General features: G+C 38.1%; 1 protein-coding gene across 1 annotated transcript; it reads right to left on the bottom strand.

The window, feature by feature from the left end:
* Positions 1–1,598: 1,598 nt before the first annotated feature.
* Positions 1,599–21,509, bottom strand: LOC306867743 (peroxisomal ATPase PEX6-like; the record flags this gene model as incomplete). Its single annotated transcript, XM_079413588.1, has 17 exons — positions 1,599–2,577; positions 4,076–4,215; positions 4,299–4,376; positions 4,446–4,562; positions 9,854–9,962; positions 10,074–10,135; positions 10,460–10,665; positions 12,268–12,429; positions 12,499–12,546; positions 12,759–12,945; positions 14,137–14,339; positions 15,496–15,607; positions 18,124–18,260; positions 18,376–18,481; positions 18,556–18,639; positions 18,712–18,881; positions 20,385–21,509. 17 exons carry the CDS (start codon positions 21,507–21,509, stop codon positions 2,441–2,443), a joined length of 3,183 nt encoding a protein of 1,060 aa, XP_079269714.1. The 3' UTR covers positions 1,599–2,440.
* Positions 21,510–22,267: the final 758 nt, after the last annotated feature.

The raw sequence follows: 22,267 nt of genomic DNA, 5'->3' as shown, positions 1-22,267 counted from the left end.
TCCAATAGAAATCTGCACGATTAGAGGGTTTCATGATGACAAAAAGTTCTTTGTATAGATTTAGCTCATTTTCAAGTTGGTTAATTTCATTTCACGGCATAGAACAACAGAAAGCTGCTTGATTTGAAAATGTCTTCTGTGTGTGACAATAGACACTGTCAGGCCAGCTTTCGTACCCTATTCATTGAAAGTATATAGTAAATAACACGAGTTGCTTATTGAGCAGAAATCTCACATGCATTCCTTTGCGTTGCAGAACCTGCAGTCGTATGCCGCATTTCACTTGAGTCGCTGACACAGAGAGAAGCTGCATCTGCCGTCGACATGAACGCAGACCCAGAAACAGAGAGAGCATCTCAGTCGTCTCTGCCAAACATACGAACTAAACGCCAAAGCAGAAGCGGCTCAGAGTTTGTTGTGAAAATGAGGGATCTTCCACAAAGATCCAGACCCCCCGACTAAGATCCGGAGCCTCCCAGTGACATTTGTTCATCAAATACACTTCTGTCATGCTTCAGTTCACTACACAGCGTGTGGCAGTACATTATTGCTCTTTAAGTGCCTTTGGTTGACAGTGCTTTCCTGTGTTCTCTGGTCAGGATTTCAGGGACTTTTATTTTTCGAATCCAAATGATGCGTGTGGGTGAAAAAGAAGAAGAAAAATAATGAAAAAAGAAAGAAAAACGTATAATTGCCATGAGCTAGTAACCAACAGCACACCAGTGGTTTTTCATTCTGTTGAGCTGTCAGACTGACGATCCATTACTGTGTCCTGAGGAGTAAAATAACTCATTTAAATGTCAATATCCAATTAAAAAATTAGTTATATTAATCCAAATAGACCATTATGTGGCCCCATTATCATTTAACCAAAAAAATGATCATAGAAACATGACTATTTTTATTAAAATAAATAAATAAATAAAAATCAAGCAGCTGTTTGACGTAATTTATATAAATAATTGGTTATCAAACACGTCCACATAATTAATAAAAAACTGCATTAATAATTGTTTGGTGAATCTCATTAAGCATGTCAAATCTAGCTAATATATCACACAAAATCATATTTTGCATTAAGAAAACGACCATTTTTAGGACAATTAGGAGTTTTGTTTCCATATTTTCCCACACATTTTAGCCCAACATTATCATTACTAAAAGGATTTTATTTTTTCTCAATAGGTATTCTGATTATTATTATTATTGTAGATTAATAAAATTCAGCCTGTCTGGGCGCATTATATAAAAACACAAAAGCTATCAAGTATAAATACACTTTATTTTTAATCACTTTAATAACATTTCCTTTATGCTAAATATAATTCATATACTTTATAACAGATTTTATAAATATTTTAATACATTGTATTTTCATCTGACTTTGAGGTGAAATATGACTCAAACACGTCTTGCGTTTTTGGTGAGATTCACCCATCGCACTTGCTTCCAGTAACTTCCAGCAACAAGCTACAGCACAATGAGTCAAAACAGATGCTTGCACAGCTTCAAACGTTTCTCTTTTGAACAATTCTGTCTTTGTGTTCATATTGTCTTCCATCTCTAGCTACTGTCAAAGCAGACACACAGATTTGTTTGAACAACACATGCGTTTAATTTCAGAGCATTTTAAGATTCTTTTCAGTAATTCTTTGAATAAACAAGGTAACACTTTATATTAAGTTGTCCCATTTGTCCTTTGTTACATATATGCAGTAACAACATAGTAATAAAGTAGTAATTACACAGTTATACAACAAAAATATTAACATTTATAAAAATATGTAGACAATCAAACCACTGACATCAGCTCTTTATTCCATTTGCATAGCAAATTAATTAAGAATTAAATTATCCAAAACAAAGCACTTAATATAAAGTGTGACCAATGTGTGCCAATATATAAAAATCAAAGCCCTGAGGATGATTTAAGTGCCCTTCATCACTCTCCCTCTCCCTCTCTCTCTCTCTCTCTCTCTCTCACACACACACACACACACACACACACAGTCTAGCTGAAGTTTATCTTTAGTTGTAGTTTTTGCAGTGCTAGTTAGAAATCAGTTTTCATTATATTTAATCTCATTATAGTTTCTCATTTGCTTTTTTCAGCCAGACTGATTTCCATTCAAGCATTAAATATGAAATCCATTAAGGAAGATGCAAAGAAATCCTGCGGGATAAGAAAGTAAACATGAGCAGGTTCGACTTACTACACATTTGACCCATTCTGTGTCCTAACCAGATGTGAAGCAGCACGTTTCCTGTGTCTGTGCTCACTGAAAGTGAAACATGACACAATCACAGCCAGTCAAATGATATTTGACGTTTAACATTTAGTTATATGGTCCTATTAGAGTAGCTCTATCACACCGGGTCTGGTTAGGACAGTGCAAAACGTTTAGCTTCAGAAGTTAGGTGATTTCAGATGTTTGGGATGCTATTTGGCGGTGAATTTCTGCTGGATGAGCTTGTATCTGTTGAGCTGCTGCTCAGAGACGGACGGCTGAAGGCCTGCCAGAGCCTGTCTGAAGTCTTCTGAACACAGAGTCAGAGCGCTGGCCTCTGAATCCACACCTGCACCACAGACAGAGATGAAGAAAGAGTGAAGGCAAGTAGAGCAGACACTGACAGAGTCAGGCCACAAACATCCTCTTCTCAAGCAGACGTGAACGCTTGACCAACACATTGCCAAAGCACAGGAGGAAAATGAAGGATAGCATTTGTGTTCACGTACTTGCGTAGAGTTTGAAGAAATTTTCCTTTTTTTCTTAATATATAACCATTGACTATAGCCATTAAACATTACATTGTAATTAAGAGCTATCAATTTTAAAAAATTTTAGACTTAAAAAAAATTACTTCTAACTTAAGTGAACTTAAAACAATCTTCACATAAATTTATTATAATAAATGTCACATTTACCTGTGCCCTTCAGCAAGTAGGAAATATACAGAAATTGAATAAAGTTATCAAACACTAAATTTTTTATTAAATATTGATTAATATTTAAAGCTACAAAAGTTATTGATTTGTTCTTTGATGAACAGACGGGTTATTTGGCTGCTATTACTTTAAGAGCTGCTGCTGCTGAACATGACGCAGATCTGACACGCAAGCATTCACGCTTTAATATGAAATGATGCCGGCTACAGCGCGCACCGCTACGTTCAGGCATGCAACTGAACAGCACACGCTACGAGCACAGTATAATGGCTGACAGGACAGGAAGATTCATTTTTTCTGACATATGGCCAGAAGCAGCAGTTGTGAGTGGGGTGGCCAACCCTAGCCCCACCCCAGCACTAACTGCATTCAATATTTTTAACGCCATTAAACTGGAAAAAAGCTAAACCATTTCAGAGACATTCTTAATGTAACTCATTTATAACATATTACATGCATGCACAGTTTTAAGGCAGTTTTAATCACCTTTTTGGTAACTTCATGCCTTAACTGATCGCGACATTGCATGCACGTAGTTTATTTTGCACTTTGACATGAATTGAAACAGGCTACAGCGCACAGCGGTTCTTTTAATTCATCATATATATACAGTAGTCAACATTTGAAGTGGATCGAAACCTTTCATCAAAGTTGTCCTAAAACCAAAATAATACCCGTTCTTGTCTTAGGACAACTTTTATGAACTTTTCTGATCCACTTCAAATGTTGACTACTGTATATATAAAAACAAAATCAGCAAAAATAGTTTCTTAATAATTAAGAACCAATCAAAATGGATAATAACTGAGCACCAAAAAAAATCAAATCATCAAATTAAAATGATTTCTGAAAGAAAAAAGCTTGTCATTTCTAAAGAAATAACATTCTCCTTTATGTGGCATGGTACCAAGAAAACAATGATGACATGCTAAGATCAGTTCGCTTTAAAAGATATCTGAGTTTGTTTCGAGCAGTCACATAAATGTCAACATTAATTTATGTGTGTAATGACCAACAAGTAAACACTCTGTGGCATTTTCTGTGACATTTGGCATTTATAGTCACTCACCCTTGAGTCACATAATCAAAAAAGGCCGTTCATCCTTCACTGGTTGATTTTCCACATACCTTCAGTGATTCGTGAAATCTTCCTCTTGATGCCACACATCATTGCGTCCGAGCAGAGCGCGTAGAGATCGGCTCCGGTCAGCTGAGCAGGACAGGACTCCACGACCTCCGACAGACACACGCTGGGATCCACCTTAAACCTCCAAGCAGAAGAGCAGCAGAGAGTCAGCAGCAAACACACTCCAGCACAGAGAGAGAGGAGACTGATGATGAGCACACTCACCTGCGCAAAATCGCCTTCAGAACCTGCAGCTGGGACTCTCTGTCTTCATTCACACCCACATACACTAACTTATCAAATCTGGAAAGACAAAAAACATTGCAAGAATGCAAGGCAAACAGAAAAGCAACTGAATCTGAATGTATTTACCTGCCAGGCCTGAGCAATGATTGGTCCAGCAGATCTGGGCGATTAGTTGCTCCGATCACAAAGACGTCTCCAGACGTGTGAAGACCATCCAGCTCTGCTAAAAGCTGCGACACAACCCTAATAATAAAACATGGCAAAACCTGGCTTGTCATGATGCATCAGTCCTTTAGCCTTTATACACATTTCAAATCTCCAAAACACAACGGAATCTCCACGACACAACGAAATCTCCAGCCACGACACAACGAAATCTCCAGCCATGACACAACGAAATCTCCAGCCACGACACAACGAAATCTCCAGCCACGACACAACGAAATCTCCAGCCACGACACAACGAAATCTCCAGCCACGACACAACGAAATCTCCAGTCACGACACAACGAAATCTCCAGTCACGACACAACGAAATTTCCAGCCACGACACAACGAAATCTCCAGCCACGACACAACGAAATCTCCAGCCACGACACAACGAAATTTCCAGCCACGACACAACGAAATCTCCAGCCACGACACAACGAAATCTCCAGCCACGACACAACGAAATCTCCAGCCACGACACAACGAAATCTCCAGCCACGACACAACGAAATCTCCAGCCACGACACAACGAAATCTCCAGTCACGTCACAACGAAATCTACAGCCACGTCACAACGAAATCTCCAGCCACGACACAACGAAATCTCCAGCCACGACACAACGAAATCGCCACGAAATCTCCACGACACAACGAAATCTCCACGACACAACGAAATCGTCACGACACCACGAAATCTCCACGACACAACGAAATCTCCACGACACAACGAAATCGTCACGACACAACGAAATCTCCACGACACAACGAAATCGTCATGACACAACGAAATCTCCACGACACAACGAAATCTCCACGACACAACGAAATCGTCATGACACAACGAAATCACCACGAAATCTCCACGACACAACGAAATCGTCACGACACAACGAAATCTCCACGACACCACGAAATCTCCACAACACAACGAAATCGTCACGACACAACGAAATCTCCACGACACCACGAAATCTCCACGACACAACGAAATCGTAACGACACCACGAAATCGTAACGACACCACGAAATCTCCACGACACAACGAAATCTCCACGACACAACGAAATCGTCATGACACAACGAAATCACCACGAAATCTCCACGACACAACGAAATCGTCACGACACAACGAAATCTCCACGACACCACGAAATCTCCACAACACAACGAAATCGTCACGACACAACGAAATCTCCACGACACAACGAAATCGTCACGACACAACGAAATCTCCACGACACAACGAAATCTCCACGACACCACGAAATCTCCACGACACAACGAAATCGTCACGACACAACGAAATCTCCACGACACCACGAAATCTCCCCGACACAACGAAATCTCCACGACACAACGAAATCTCCACGACACCACGAAATCTCCACGACACAACGAAATCGTCACGACACAACGAAATCTCCACGACACCACGAAATCTCCCCGACACAATGAAATCTCCACGACACAACGAAATCGCCACGACACAACGAAATCTCCACGACACAACGAAATCTTCACGACACCACGAAATCTCCACGACACCACGAAATCTCCACGACACCACGAAATCTCCACGACACAACGAAATCGTCACGACACAACGAAATCTCCACGACACCACGAAATCTCCCCGACACAATGAAATCTCCACGACACAACGAAATCGCCACGACACAACGAAATCTCCACGACACAACGAAATCTTCACGACACCACGAAATCTCCCCGACACAAGGAAATCTCCACGACACAACGAAATCTCCACGACACAACGAAATCGCCACGACACAACGAAATCTCCACGACACAACGAAATCTTCACGACACAACGAAATCTTCACGACACCACGAAATCTCCCCGGCACAAGGAAATCTCCCCGACACAAGGAAATCTCCACGACACAACGAAATCGCCACGACACAACGAAATCTCCACGACACAACGAAATCTTCACGACACCACGAAATCTCCCCGACACAAGGAAATCTCCCCGACACAAGGAAATCTCCACGACACAAGGAAATCTCCACGACACAACGAAATCGTCACGACACAACGAAATCTCCACGACACAACGAAATCTCCACGACACAACGAAATCTCCACGACACAACGAAATCGCCAGGACACCACGAAATCTCCACGACACAACGAAATCTCCACGACACAACGAAATCGCCACGACACAACGAAATCTCCACGACACAACGAAATCTCCACGACACAATGCATAGGACTAATTTCATTGTGTTGTGCTCATTTCGTTGTGTTGCACTAATTTCGCTGTGTAGCGGCTTGTTTCCTTTGTGTTGTGACTTGTTTCCATTGTGTTGTCCTAATTTCATTCTGTTGCGCTAATTTTGTTGTTTTGTAGCTTGTTTCTGTTGTGTTGTGCTTATTTCCGTCTTTCGGATGAGACGTTAAACCGAGGTCCTGACTCTCTGTGGTCACTAAAAATCCCATGACACTTCTCGTAAAGAGTAGGGTTGTAACCTCGGTGTCCTGGCCAAATTCCCTCCACTGGCCCTTAACAATCATGGCCTCCTAGTAATCCCCATCCACTTGATTGGCTCTATGACCCTCTCTCCTCTCCACCTGTAGCTGGTGTGTGGTGAGCGCACTGGCGCCGTTGTACTGTGGCTGCCGTCGCATCATCCAGGTGGATGCTGCACACTGGTGGTGGTTGAGGAGAAACCCCCACATGATTGTAAAGCGCTTTGGGTGTACAGCAATACACAATAAATGCGCTATATAAATGCATTCATTCATTCATTCATTCATTTCATTGTGTTGCACTAATTTTGTTGTGTTGCTGTTTCTGTTATTTTGTGGTAATTTTATTGTGTTGTGGCTTGTTTCTATTCTGTTGTGTTGTGCTAATTTCATTTTGTTGTGGCTTGTTTCTCTTGTGTTAATTTCATTGTGTTGTGCTAATTTTGCTGTGTTGTAAACTTGCGACTTGTTTCCGTTTTGTTGTGGAGATTTTGTTGTGTTGTGCACTACTTGGCCATTGGATTTCACAGTATTAAACAGGAAAGTAACAGAATCAATTATGTAAAATCAATTCAAATGAGGCTAATCTGTGTAAAGTAACCATAACATACTTTTCATTACTTCTAGTAGTGGTGGGCAATAATTATTTTTACTTTGTTGCTGTACAAGTAATTAAGCTTGTAACTATATCAAATTGTTATAAATTGAGCAAAACTTTCATAATCTTTAATATCTAAAACTCCAATATACAAAATAACTCCAATCTACAATTGCTATAAGTAGGTGTATAATCACATAAAGCAATATATAAGAAATCTCAACTGCTTAATTGTTAATATCATAATGTAAACTATATTACTGCATAGCTCTATAAAGTTGGATATGTAAGTACACCCAACTTTATCCACCTACATACAAAATGCTCATGTAAAGCAATATATATTATATAGAAAATCTCGACTCTGCGAATGTTTTTATGGTCGAAGATTTAAATAAAATGATCACATAGCTCTATATATAAACTTAGATGTATAAGCATCTACATTTATAACTTCCGCTTCGCATCTGTAACTATATTATCACCCAGCTCTAATCTACGTAATGCAACTGTACGGCAGGAAGATATGGAGATATTATATTTGAAACAATGTGCATTGTGACTAAGTGCTAATATATTTTTTTATATTATTTTTTTTTGTTTGTTTGTATGTTTGTTTGTTTTATTTTGGGAATCTTTTACTTTTACTTCCCTAAATTCCAAATAATAATATCTTACTTTTTACTCCACTACATGAAATTTATTCCTCGATGACATCCTGAGACAGGATAGCGTACCTGATTCATGAATGAGCTGATTCTTTTTTAATGAATCTGAATTTTCAGCCACCGAACATTATTGTTCAAAAATATGAGCTGGAGATATATGCTGCTCCACAGCACCTGGCAGTATTCAGTGCACAGGTCTCTCTCTCTCAGCCATTGTCGGTGTGATGCTCCGCTCAATATTCCACTCTATGAATGTGCATAGAACTGAATAAAAACAATGATATTTAATATTGTGTTACTTTCCATATGTGTAATTATTTTATTTGATTGTGTTTTTTTTATTATTCAGTGTCATTAAAATTATTGAGTTTATAAATAAGTCATATAAATTACTTTATTTAATAAAATAATAAATAATTACTACTAGGGATGTAACGATTACCGGTTTGACGATAAATCATGATAAAATTCCCCGCGGTTAGTATTACCGTTTCATATTTTAATTATCATTAAAACCGTATTCGATTACCGTGATTTAAACAACTCGCGATAAATAAATACTGTCCGGCATAAAGCAGAGTTTTCAGTAACAGTGTCACGAGCGCACAGCAGCACAGTAGTTTCGTTCTGAGTGAAAATAGGGCAGAAAAGCTGGGAGGTTTTAAAAGAGTGCTAAGGGAATTATACAAATTAATATATCAATGAATTAATCATATGAATGTACCTCTGAAGGATCTGACTGTCTTCAGAAACAATTCGATGGCATTTTGTTTTCATCTTCGCTCCATGTAATACCTAAAGGAAGTGTTCGCGGAGTTCACGGGAATCAGCTGTAATTCAGCTTTTCCGTGTAAAGCGCCACCTGCTGCCAGAGAGTGGATTTACAGACACTTATTTACATTCAGTCTGTGTGCAGTTTCTGTCTGGCCAAAAAATTGACCAAATTTGCATGACCTGCTGTAAATTTTTAACCGGTTGATGAAAAACAAACTTATGTACATTTAAACAATTCAGATATGCTATATAGGATTATTTATGGAGCAGATAAAATACATATAATCATTTATTAATTATCATTTTAATTTAACCCTTTTCTTTAAAGGCTGAAATGTGTGGTCTACCTTTATGTTAAACTTTTTCAAAGCTTTATTTGAACATTTACATTATTTATTTGAACATGCTATTAAACTGGTGTCAGTCAAATTGTCATTTAAAATCCAGACCTCACTGGTAATGTTATTGTTTTAGTGATTATGCAAACAAAAAGTCATTTTATTTGCTGTTTGTTGATTTTTAAGTATGAAACTTGGTGAAGTGATTTATGTTTCGGTACTTTTTGATCCATCTCCAGCACATTTTAACAATACCGTGATAATACTGATAACCGTGATAATTTTGGTCACTATAATCGTGATTAGAAATTTTCATACCGTTACATCCCTAATTACTACAAAGCATTTAAGTTTCGGCCAAGTGCATCCACAATTTTCGGCTTCGGCTCAGAATTTTCATATCGGTGCATCCCTAAAAACTGGTGCTGCACATATCTTGTGATGCTGACCTGTCCATCACCCCTCCTGAGTCTCCACTGTGGCCTCTATTGGGAGCCAAAGAGTCCAGCTCATCAAAGAAAATGATACAGGGTGCAGCGGTTCTGGCCTTACTGAACACTGACGGACACAGAGAGAGAGAAATGCTAACATCTTCAATAAAATAAACCGTGAAAATAAGCTGAAATGGATCATCAGATTGAGAGGAGTAGTTTATTTCATTACTCTTACCCTCTCGAATGTTCTCCTCACTCTGACCAACGTACATGTTGATGAGTTCAGGACCCTTCACACTGAAAACAAACACCAAACACACTCTTAACATGACATTATTTTCATTTAGTTATGTACTCTAACCAGTCTCTCGAATATTTCAAACTCAAAGCAAATAAAGTAATGCAGTCAACCTGGGTGGTGGTGATGGCGCAGTGGATAAGACACATGCCTTTGGTGTGAGAGACCCGGGTTCGAATCCACTGTGAGACACCAATGTGTCCCTGAGCAAGACACTTAACCCCTAGTTGCTCCAGAGGCGTGCGACCTCTGACATATATAGCAATTGTAAGTCGCTTTGGATAAAAGCGTCAGCTAAAAAAAAAAAGAAAAAAAAAGAGAAAGAAAAGAAGGTCATGGTACACTCGGTGGCGACAGCTTTAGCCAGCAGGGTTTGTCCGGTGCCCGGCGGCCCGTAGAGCAGCAGGCCGGAGCGACGCAGCCCCAGCGAGAGCAGCTCTGGATGCTCCAGAGGAAGCTGAATCGTGTCCAGAATCTCCTTCTTAACCTGCTGCAGTCCACCAACGTCCTGCCATCTGACTGATGGGATCTGAAATGAGGAAGAGAGGACAAACTCTATGAGTTTTAGACATGACCATAGCTTTAGAGCATGACATTTTACTGATAGTTATGTAAATAATGCATTATGGCCCAATCTTAATTTCTGGGTGAACTTTTATGACTTTAAAGGTAGGGTAGGTAAGAGAATATCAATAGCAAGCTAGCTTTGAAAGCATAAGATTCCACCCTCCCTGCAAATCACTCTCCAAAGCCACACCTCCAAAACACATGAATGCACAGCCAGACCAGAGGCTAACCAGCGACTAGGGATGGAGCGAATAATGGTTTGACAATAAATCATGATAAAATTCCCCACGGGTAGTTTTACCGTTTCATATTTTAATTAAGCCGTATTCGATTACCGCAATTTGAACAACTGAGGATAAATAAATAAACAGCACGCAGAGTAGTTTCGTTTTGAGTGAGAACAGCTGGGAGGTTTTAAAAGAGTGCTAAGGGAATTATACAAATGAATATATGAATGAATTAATTATATCAATGTACCTCTGAAGAGTCTGACTGTCTTTAGAAAAGATTCAATGGCATTTTGTTTTAATCTTCGCTCCATATAATACCTAATAAAGTAATGCTGCTTTGTCCACCGAGGTAACAGGAAAATGCTGTAATTCTGCTGTTCCATAAGCGCCACCTGCTGTCAGTGAGTGGATTTACAGACACTTACATTCACATTCGGCCTGTGTGCAGCAGGTTTTGTCTGGCCAAAAAATTCACCGAATTTGTATGCCTTGCTGTAAATTTAGACCGGTTGATGAAAAACAAGTTTATGGATTCTACATGTTTAAACGATTCAGATAAAGTATCTAGAATTGTTTATGGAGAACATAAAATACATATAGTCATTTATTAATCAATTGTCATTTTGCCTTAACCCTTTTCTTTATTTAAAGGCTGAAATGTGAGGTTTACCATTGTATTACATATACATGCTAGATAAGCTGATTCAGTCACATTGTCATTTAAAATCCAGACATATCATTGGTAATGTTATTGCTTTAGTGTTTATGCAAACAAAACGTAATTTTTATTTTAAAAACAAAACTTGGTAAAACAATTTATGTGTCAGTACTTTTTGAACATTTTAACAATACCATGATAACCGTGATAATTTTGGTCATTATAATAGTAATAAGAAATGTTCAGCCCATTACATCTCTACCAGCGACACGATGAGCTGACTAACATGCTAAACTGCATGTAAAGCAGTTGATTATTAACTGTAGTGTGTTATTGTAGTGTTATATATTTAAATGCTTGACATACAAGTTTCAATAGAAATTACATTAGAGTATATTTTAGTTTATCATTAATGCTTGTCAGTACATTCGGCAGCACAATTAAACCATATTTACAAGACAATAAGTAATTATGAAAATACATATAAAGATATACTTAAGTTCTGCTTTTGATATAAATTTTAAATATAGTACATTTTCATCTAATTGCAATGAACATGCATATAAGTGTGCAAAAACATAAAATTCTGTTTATTAAAGTACATTGTTTTTGAACTTGTTTTTAAAAGTATGCTTAATACAAATGACTCATTCAAGGAAAAACAAGGTAACTGTACTTTTGGCGCTCCGATGGCTTGTGAATGTGCCTCCTGTAGGATATCCAGTGCCGTGCTGAAGTCCTCAGACGTGACGTTTACCCCAGAGATACACAGATCCTCCTCTTCCTGTTCACTCGCCACTGCTGGAGAACTACACATGAAGAAGCAGCACACCCGTTTCTGATCCATTCGACAGAACGGTCACAAACAATGCCTGGAGTGAAAGTCAGCAGCAGGGAGAAGACTTACTACGTCTGCAGAAGTCGTCTGTGAGCAAAAATCTCCTAAAACAAAACCCTACAGAAACAAAGTCAACATGAAATGACATTGGCAATCAAATGTACTTACATAAAGTGATATAATATGGTAATTCACTGGGTGCAGAGCAATTTCCACATTTATATTTGGAATAACATGCTCCAAAACTTTTCACAATTGAACCAGGAACGTGTATAAAATAGTACATATGGTCAATTTGAATGCGAAGATGAGATAGATGATAGACTCACAGCTGTCTGTTTGGCAATCTTGCCAAGATTGACGTCTTTTCCCATCATCAGGTCCTCACTGAGGCTGGCCAGCATTGTCCTGCGCTGCTCCTCGGACAGACTCTCTATCGCCACCTGGTGCACAAACGCTGCAGTCACATCTGAGGACAACTCTCTCTGGCTGCTCACAGACCCCACCACCACTACACTGCAGAAGAAAGAAGGAAACATCACATATCTGATTTGATTTCGATTCAACCCTTTAACTGTCACTCCCATTTTTGAACATAGATGTGAAAGTGCACTATCCAAACTAAAATTTTAATAATTCATGAACGAAAACCTTTTGTCATATGATTTTGATGTAGCATTTCCATGGGAATGATTTTAAAATTCTTTTCAAATGATGAATTTTGAGATTTTAAGCTTTAATTTCAGCTTAAATAAATCTAATTTCAGCTTAAATAATTATATTTACATTCACATTTAGCAGACGCTTTTATCCAAAGCGACTTACAAATGAGGACAATAGAAGCAATCAAAATCAGCAATGATATGCAAGTGCTATAACAAGTCTCAATTAGCTTAACGCAGTACACGAAGAAACGTTTTTTTATTTATTATAAATAAAAAGAAAACAGATAGAATAGAAAAAGAACAGAGCAATCTAGTGTTAGACGCCTTTTTTGTTGCTTTTTATTAATTGTATAATAAATAAAAAGAAAACGAATAGAACAAAAATAATAAAAAGAATAGAGAAGCTAGTGTTATTTTTTTTATTTTATTTTTTTTTAAAGAAAAACAAGCAGTTAGTAAATTAATAGAGTGCAAGTCCAAAAGGGACAAGTTTTTTATTTGTATTTTTATTAAAGAATATAATTAGGACTCAGCTGCTGGGATTGAGTTGGGCAGGTCAGTCCACCAGGAGAGAACAGTAAATGTAAAAGTCTGTGAAAGTAATTTTAGACCTTTCCAACGATGTATAGTTTGTCACGACTAGATTAGGATTTATTTGTAATATAGTGAAGTAAACTTAGGCGTCCTGCTGAGGGGAGAGGTGACAGTTAAGAAGTTAAAGGGTTAGTTCACCCAAAAATGAAAAGTAGCCTGTGATGTACTCACCCTCGAGGCATCCTAGGTGTATATGACTTTCTTCTTTCAGACGAATCCAGTCTGAGTTATATAAAAAATTGTCCTGGCCCTTCCAAGCATTACAATGGGGGTAAACAGGTGCTTAACTCCGACTGGATTTGTCTAAAAAAAGAAAGTCATATACACCTAAGATGCCTCGAGGGTGAGTACATCACAGGCTAATTTTCATTTTTGGGTGAACTAACCCGTTTAAGAGGAGCATGCGTCTGTAATATCCCTGTGTGCTGCAGGCGTGTAGGCACCTCACCTGGCGTGAGCAGCTGCTACGAGCTGGCAGAGCGTGGAGGTGACCCTGGAGTCTGTCTCGGACCCGTCCCGCGGCTGGCCGAGCAGCTGCAGGTTTCTCAGCAGCAAAACACACGGGTGATGGAGCTCCGCTCTCGCAAAGACAGACTTCATCGTCGCCTCGCAGGCAGCCGCAGTGTCTGCGCAGAGAGTGACGCAGTCCACCTGCACACACCAGCACATATCCAGCTCTATTCATATCATAACACTAGACAAGCAGCATACTTAATGTGACTACTGAATATGGCCATTATATGAGCAGAGCTGTGACATTTTGCTCTCTTGATGTAATTTAGTTGGCTACAAATTAGTAGAACCTGACTATGATTTAACTAAAACAAGGGAACAAATTAGTACAACGTGGTTGCACTTTAACTAAAATGAGTAACTAAAACAATAAGTCATAGGAAAACAAATAGTTAATTCAAGGTCAAGATAATTAAGCCTGCATTTCACATGCAGGGCTTCGTCAAAAATAAAGAAATGTAGACTAAAAATATACAATGACTTCATTGTCAATAAAAAAAACTATCAAGAAAATATGTTAGATGGTATGATTAAAATGTATAGTTTCACTCAATATTTGTGTATTTTTATGCTTTGTGTTTGTTAGCTTAGCAACATGCTAATGTTCTACTAAACTCAATGTTTTCCCTTCAGAAAATTAGCCATGCTTTTATTCTAGTAAAAGTGTAGTAACCATGTTTGTTTTTGTATAACCACAGTTTTAATTTTGTGGGAAGTCGTGGCCTAATGGTTAGAGAATTGGACTCGTAATCGAAAGGTTGCGGGTTCGAGTCTCCGGCCGGCAGGGATTGTAGGTGGGGGGGGTGAATCTCCAGCGCTCTCTCCACCCTCAATACCACGACTGAGGTGCCCTTGAGCAAGACACCGAACCCCCAACTGCTCCCCGGGCGCCGCAGCATAAATGCTGCCCACTGCTCCGGGTGTGTGTTCACGGTGTGTGTGTGTGTGTGTGTGTGTGTGCATTTGTTCACTACTCACTGCTGTGTGTGTGCACTTGGATGGGTTAAACGCAGAGCACCAATTTCGAGTATGGGTCACCAAATACGTCACGACGACTTTTTTTTTTACTGCAAATACCATGGTTAAACTATGGTTAGTGTAGCAAAAACAGGATTAATTTGTGATTAGCATGGTTTAACTATGTTTTCTTTTTGTTTAATTTGTAGTAAAACCATGGTTAATTTTCATATGGGGTGTTTCCTGTGAACTTATGAAAGACACAACTTAGGAATGTTTTGATGCTCGTAACTGAAGAAACACAAAACTCAAGAAAAGGGATGTAATCACAAATCACCTTGATCAGATGCAGATGTAGCCTCCTGCTAGCCGCTCTTACCGCGGTAACTTTACCACTGCCATTCGGACCCATCAGAAGAACCGAACAGCCTCTTTTTAACGTTAGAGAGCTGCAAGAGAATCATTTTACAAATATTATGTAAATTAAACAGCAATAATATTTTAATATGTTTATCAATCCAGCATTCCAGCAAAGCTCAAATACAAGATACAGCATCAACTACGTCTTAAAACGTCTTCTAATGCTGTGGTTCTTAAGAAGGCAGCAGGATAACTTCATAGTAAATTAATACATTTGTATTAATTAGTGCTGTCAATCGATAAAAAAAAACAACTAATTAATCGCACATTTTTTCTGAAATTAATCGCGATTAATCCCACCTAACATTAAAGTTTTTAAATATACTTTTATATTGCAATAATTTCACATTCAATCTTCAAATTAATGTAGAAACAACATTTTTAATATCTGTTTAATGGAATCTTTTTTATGACTGAAGGCCAGTATCACTGATACCAAGTAATACTGATTTCCCTATAAAAGAAATTCCCCTAATATTTAACCATATAGCCATTAAACATTACATTATAATTAAGAGCTATCAATTTTTACATTTATTAGACTTCTAATTTAAGTGAACTTAAAACAATTTTCACATAAACCCATTATAGTAAATGTTATATATTATATATTAAATATTTAGCTAGGCTACCTGTGTGCCCCTCAGCAGAAATATACAGAAATGTAATAAAGTTATCGAACACTAAATTCTAAACTAAATACAGATAAATACTGACAGCTATATAAAAGTTATTGATTTCCTCTTTTATTCCTGATTAACAGTCATCACAGCAGCTGGTTATTAGCTTGTTTTGGCTGCTATTTCTTTAAGAGCTGTTGCTGCTGAACGTGATGTGGATCTGACACGCATCGTATTTTCTCTCAACTCTCATCCTTTTTTCTGACCCATTACAGTCTCTACTAATGAGCTGACGAGTTGACTCGAGTGTGTTAGATGAGGGAGACAGTGCTGGGCTGCTCCAGGACAGTTTGGAAAACCATTTCAGAGACATGTTCTTAAAGTAACTCATATATAACATATTAAATGTATGCACAGTTTTAAGGCAACTTTAATCGCCTTTTTGGTAACTTCATGCCTTAACTGACCATGACATTGCATGCACGTGGTTTATTTCATACTTTGATATGAATTGAAACAGGCTGAAGCACGCGTCTGAAACGTCTCTGGATTGATGTGATCGTAAAGATGTTCTGTGACTGAATAAATGCACTTCTTGTCAAGAAAAAACAGACAGAAACAGCAGTTGAGTGTGGTGGCCAACCCTAGGCTCTGTCCCTGCGTTAAATAAAACGTTAAACTGCGTTAAACTGAAAAAATGAATTGCCTGCGTTAACGCGCTAATTCTGACAGCACTAGTATTAATACATTACAATAATCTAATTTTAACCTAAATCCAAATGCTATTAAACTTAACATCAAGATGTAAACTAAAATCATATTTCTTTTTTCCTCAATAACTATCATTTGATTGAAGAATATAAAGGTCAGGAATCACAAAATGAATTGTGGCTAATTTATTTAATATACCAATACTTCATAATTAACAGGTTCTGTTAATAAACACAATTTGAAAATTATTGTGTCGTAATTAGTCATAATTACAGCAGAAATACATCAAATATTTTAGCCTACACGGGTTTGAGGGCCTTCAAATATATATGTGACCCAGGACCACAAAACCAGTCATAAGTGTCAGTTTTTCAAAATTGAGATTTATACGTCATCTGAAAGCTGAATAAATAATCTCTCCATTGGTGTATGGTTTGTTAGGATATGAGGACAATATTTGGCTGAGATACAACTATTTGAAGATCTGGACTCTGAGAGTGAAAAAAAAAATGCATATGCATATTCATGCATATTCAGCAATGCATATTACTAATCAAAAATTAGGTTTTGATATATTTATGGTAGGAAATGTACTAAATATCTTCATGGAACATGATCTTAATATCCTAATGATTTTTGTCATAAAAGAGAAATGTATAATTTTGATCCATACAATGTATTGTTGGCTATTGCTACAGATATACCTGTGTTACTGATGACTGCTTCTGTGCTCCAGGGTCATATATATACTGTTAAAAATAAAGGTTCCAAAAGTGGGTTTTCACAGCGATGCCATAAGAACCTAATTTGGTTCCCCAAAGAACCTTTCACTGAACAGTTCCTAAAAGAACCCTTTTTTTCTCAGTGTGAAGAACATTTAAATAATCTAAAGAACCTTTTTTCACTGTAAATAACCTTTCGTGGAATAAAAAGGTTCCGTGGATGGTAAAGGCTCTTTGTGGAACCATTGATACCAATAAAGAACCTTTATTTTTAAGAGTTTACACACATATATATATTGAGAGAGAGAAAGCGAGAAAACAAGTATTTGACAATGGCTGGCCTTCTAGTCCAAAAGATTGAGATTTACTCTTCTAACAGAACGAAGGACACACAAAACAAATCTGCTTAACTTTCAAATGAGACTTTGTGTCCTCAATACTAGAATATTGAGGTTGTGAGCACCTTATTCATAATATGCACACAATACAGACCTTTCACTGAAGTGAGGCTGGATGATAGTGAACAGTTTCTCCACAGTGCTGGACAGACCCGGAGGACTGAGACTCGTCCAGAAAGACGAACCCTTCTGCAGCACAGAGCAGGGAGACAGGCTGTGGGCGGAGCCTTCCTGTGGACAGCCAATCAGAGCTTGAACACCCCTGCATATATTAACTGTGTGGTATACCAGAGCAGATTCCGACTGGACTATTATTAATATCTCTGTGATTGTCTTCATTCCTCACCATGTACAGTGAAGTGTGACTGGAGTCAGCCAGATATGAAGAAACCTCTTCCTCCTCAGCAGAAAAACCACACACCTGCTTTACTTTGAAATACAGCACAGGCCACCTGTGAAACACAACACCTGCATGAGGACTGACTTTCAAAGCTCTCTAAAGCAGCTGCTGAAGATAAACCAGCACCTGGGGATCCCTTCAGAGCTGTTCACTGCTAGATCAGGATGTCCTTCTGACGGGATTCCCAATATACTCCCCCGCTGAACAAGCCTGCAAACAAACACAACGCTCAGGAAAACCAGGAAGATGGTTGGCATATGACTGTAAATGCGCTCTGAGCACCTGGGTGAGCTGAAGTGTTTGTGGAGGATGCTGTCGAAGGGTCCATGGGAGTTGTAGTCTGGAGATATGACGGCTTCAATGTGCAGCTCTTTAGCAAACGGCGGCGCTGCACATCGACACGCGCTCACAGAGATCTGAGACTCGGCCTCAGACGATGTCTTATTCCACCGCTGCTTGAGTTAAACCACATCACACATCTGTTTACATCTGATCCACTCACAGAATATTACCATATAGTGGCAGAGTGATAAATAATCTCTGGCCAGTCTGAGACAAGCAGCAGTCCATAACCAGAGCTGTTATTTGTTCATTTTAATTAAAAATTGTATTAAATGAGTGTCTATTTTTTAGCCCTGTCAAACGCATCCAAAATAAAATAAAAATGTTTACATAATATGTGTGTGTGTACTGTGTATATTCATTATGTATATATAAATACACACAGCATATATTTTGAAAATATTTACATGTCTATAATTATATTTATATCATTTAAATTATATAAATATATTTAATATATAAACATATTTTGTTCTTAAATATATACATGCATGTGTGTATTTATATCTAGATAATAAATATACACATATTATGTAAACAAATAAGTGATTAATCGTTTGACAGCAAATTTTAGCACTTTATCTATCAGCAATTTCACAACTAAATAAACTGAGTCATTTCTGTTGAAGCAATCTTTGAAGTCTAACATTTGTAAAAATGTACATGCTTATGTAATTTAGAGAAGTTTTTATATTTCCTCTCTCTATATATAAATGTGGATATATTAAGTATAACTAATTTAATTTAATTTGCACACATACTGTAATACTCATGGAAAAGGATGTATACTATATGCAGCAAATCTCTATAGCTGCCATGTTTATAGTCACAAAATGATAAATATACAGCACAGAGCTACACTATAAATGATGTTGGATATAAGTTTGTCCAGCTATATTTGCATATAGTACACTCACATAAAGCAAAATATGCTATATAGTAAATCTGAACTGATTGATTGTATATACAGCTGTTCAGAAGTTTGGGATCAGTAAGATATTAATGTTTTTTAAAGAAGTTTCTTCTGCTCAACAATGCTGCATTTATTTGATCAAAAATACAGAACAAAAACTGTAAAATAGTGAAATATTATTACAATTTAAAATGACTGTTTTCTATTTTTCATATACTTTAAAATATAATTTATTTCTGTGATGATAAAGCTGTATTTTCAGCATCATTACTCCAGTCTTCAGTGTCACATGATCCTTCATCTATTATGTATATATAAATACAAACACACGCATGCATATACTTAATAAAAATATGTTTTATATATTAAATATATCTATATATCATATACAATATAAGAATATAAATATATAAATGTATATACATGTAAATATTTTCTAACTATATACTGTATGTGTGTGTATATATATATATATATATATATACACATGATAAATATACACAGTACACACAGATATATTATGTAAACAAAAACTCATTCCGGATGCGATTAATTGTTTGACAGCACTAATTTCTATATAAAATAAAAGATGTTTTCTTTTCTTTTATCCAATGTTATCCAATGTCCATTTGTAACGCTGTGAACATGAACATTTAAACTGGATTCAGTTGACCAACACAATTATTAGACCCGTCTTCACCTTAATTTTGATGGCCTTGTTTCCAACAGGCCCTGGCATCCCGTCCGACAGGTTAAACCACTGAACGGGTGAAATCAAGCCCACATTATCACTCACATCCATGTCTTGGAGCTTGACTGCAGCCAGATGAACACGAGCCTGTCTCTTACAGGGAGCTTTACAGATGCTTTCAAGGTCGCCCAAAACAGGACTCTGGGTCTTCTTCATCTTCTCCGCTGGGACAGATGCAATGACCCACTCCCCGTTAAACACACCCAGCTTCAGCAGCAAGCTCTTGCTCACAAAAACAGTGCTGTCCACATCCAGTCCTCCATCGCGCTCGAGCCTAGACAGCCTTCCCCCGGGTTTGTGGAGGTCTAGCACGCGCACATCAAGTCTGCATTCAAGAGCCTGTGAGAAAGCGCTGAAGTCTAACACTTTACTGTTCAACAAAGAGCTGCCAGAACTCAAGCTGCTCGCATACTGCGCAAAATCAGAGACGAAGAGAGAGGGAGCGAGCATGCTGCTGGTGCTGCTGAGCTCCAGATCTCTGCAGTCTGAGAGCACCACGCAGGTGTCTGCTGTTATCCTGCCCTGGCTGACAGGGGTGCACTCCAGCACCATCACATCGGACAGGTACTGCTGCACCTCTGCGGCTTCTTCACCCAGTAGATGATGGTAGGGAATGAGAAGAGCGTCTCCTTGTCTCGCCAGCAGAGTCTGCCCATGACAGGACGCCAGGATCAGCAGAGCATTGGAGAACTTCTCCGAAGAAGCCCATTTAAAGCTTTGTTTGGTCCGAGCGCCGATCACGATCTTCTTTAACGGCAGCAGAGGCTGTGGGCGAAGCGTTCCCGGTGAGTGCTCCTTCAATCCGTAGTGTTTGAGGAAAGATCTGCTCACATAAACAGCGACGCACGTGGGAATGTTTACATCGGTCTCTTCCTCTGGAGTCGCGTGCGCGCAGACCAAAAACCCCCGATTCGAGGGGGACTGCGAGTCCGTCGGGGACAGTAACAACGCGTATGTGGGTCCAGCGTGGTCTGGAAACTTTTGAGTGAATTGTGATTTGTTGATAAGCACGTGTAGAGGATGAATATGTGAGGGAAAGTCCTCAAGACAGTGCAACTTCATCGCGGCCGCCATGTTGGAAATGTGCGCATGCGCAGTGAAAATCTTTTACGCTTCTAATGTTACTTAAAAAAAAAAATAATAAAATATTTTTCCTCTTCAAACCTGAATTGATATTTTGAAACGTTAGTGTAATAGGAAACCAAAAGCAAATAAACTAAAAAGTGTTGTGTAGCTAATACTTTGAGCTAGCCATTTACCGTAAAACAACGCATTTATTTGATCATTTTATACATTTTTTTCTTTCTTCAATTATCTTGCCTTCATCTTATCATTTACTGCATGCATGGGTTGTCATTTGATTAAATAATTCAAATTGAATGGCTACACAGATTAATAACACTAGCAATAATCAACATGATTAATAATATTATCTTAACATCCAGTATTCTCTGCATTTAGGCCTATTGCTAAAGCAGCACGTTGTTATTGAACTAGTAAACCGCAAATACATCTGTATGTGAGGGTTTAGGAGATGTTTCTTGGATATTACACTTTTTAGCGTAAGCTACAAATCTACCCAACAAGACACATCGTTTAGTTTTGTTTAGTTTTTTCTGAGTCTTCAAGCACAGGTCCCTGGAGGAATTATCTTTGTTTGAAATTACTGGGCACCTGAAGAAAATACAAATCAGTTGATTTAAATGACTTTAATCCAGCAAAGCGTTTAAATAATGTGTCACTTTTTATGTTCCAATTAATGTTTAGTATGTTACTTTTTTATAGGTTTGCTACGACTAGCCATGAACCACAAGACAAAGAAAACACAAGCT

This window comes from Barbus barbus, assembly GCF_936440315.1.
Source record: "Barbus barbus genome assembly, chromosome: 49".
In the NCBI taxonomy this organism is placed as follows: domain Eukaryota; kingdom Metazoa; phylum Chordata; class Actinopteri; order Cypriniformes; family Cyprinidae; genus Barbus; species Barbus barbus.
This window is presented reverse-complemented; position numbering and strand designations above follow the sequence as displayed.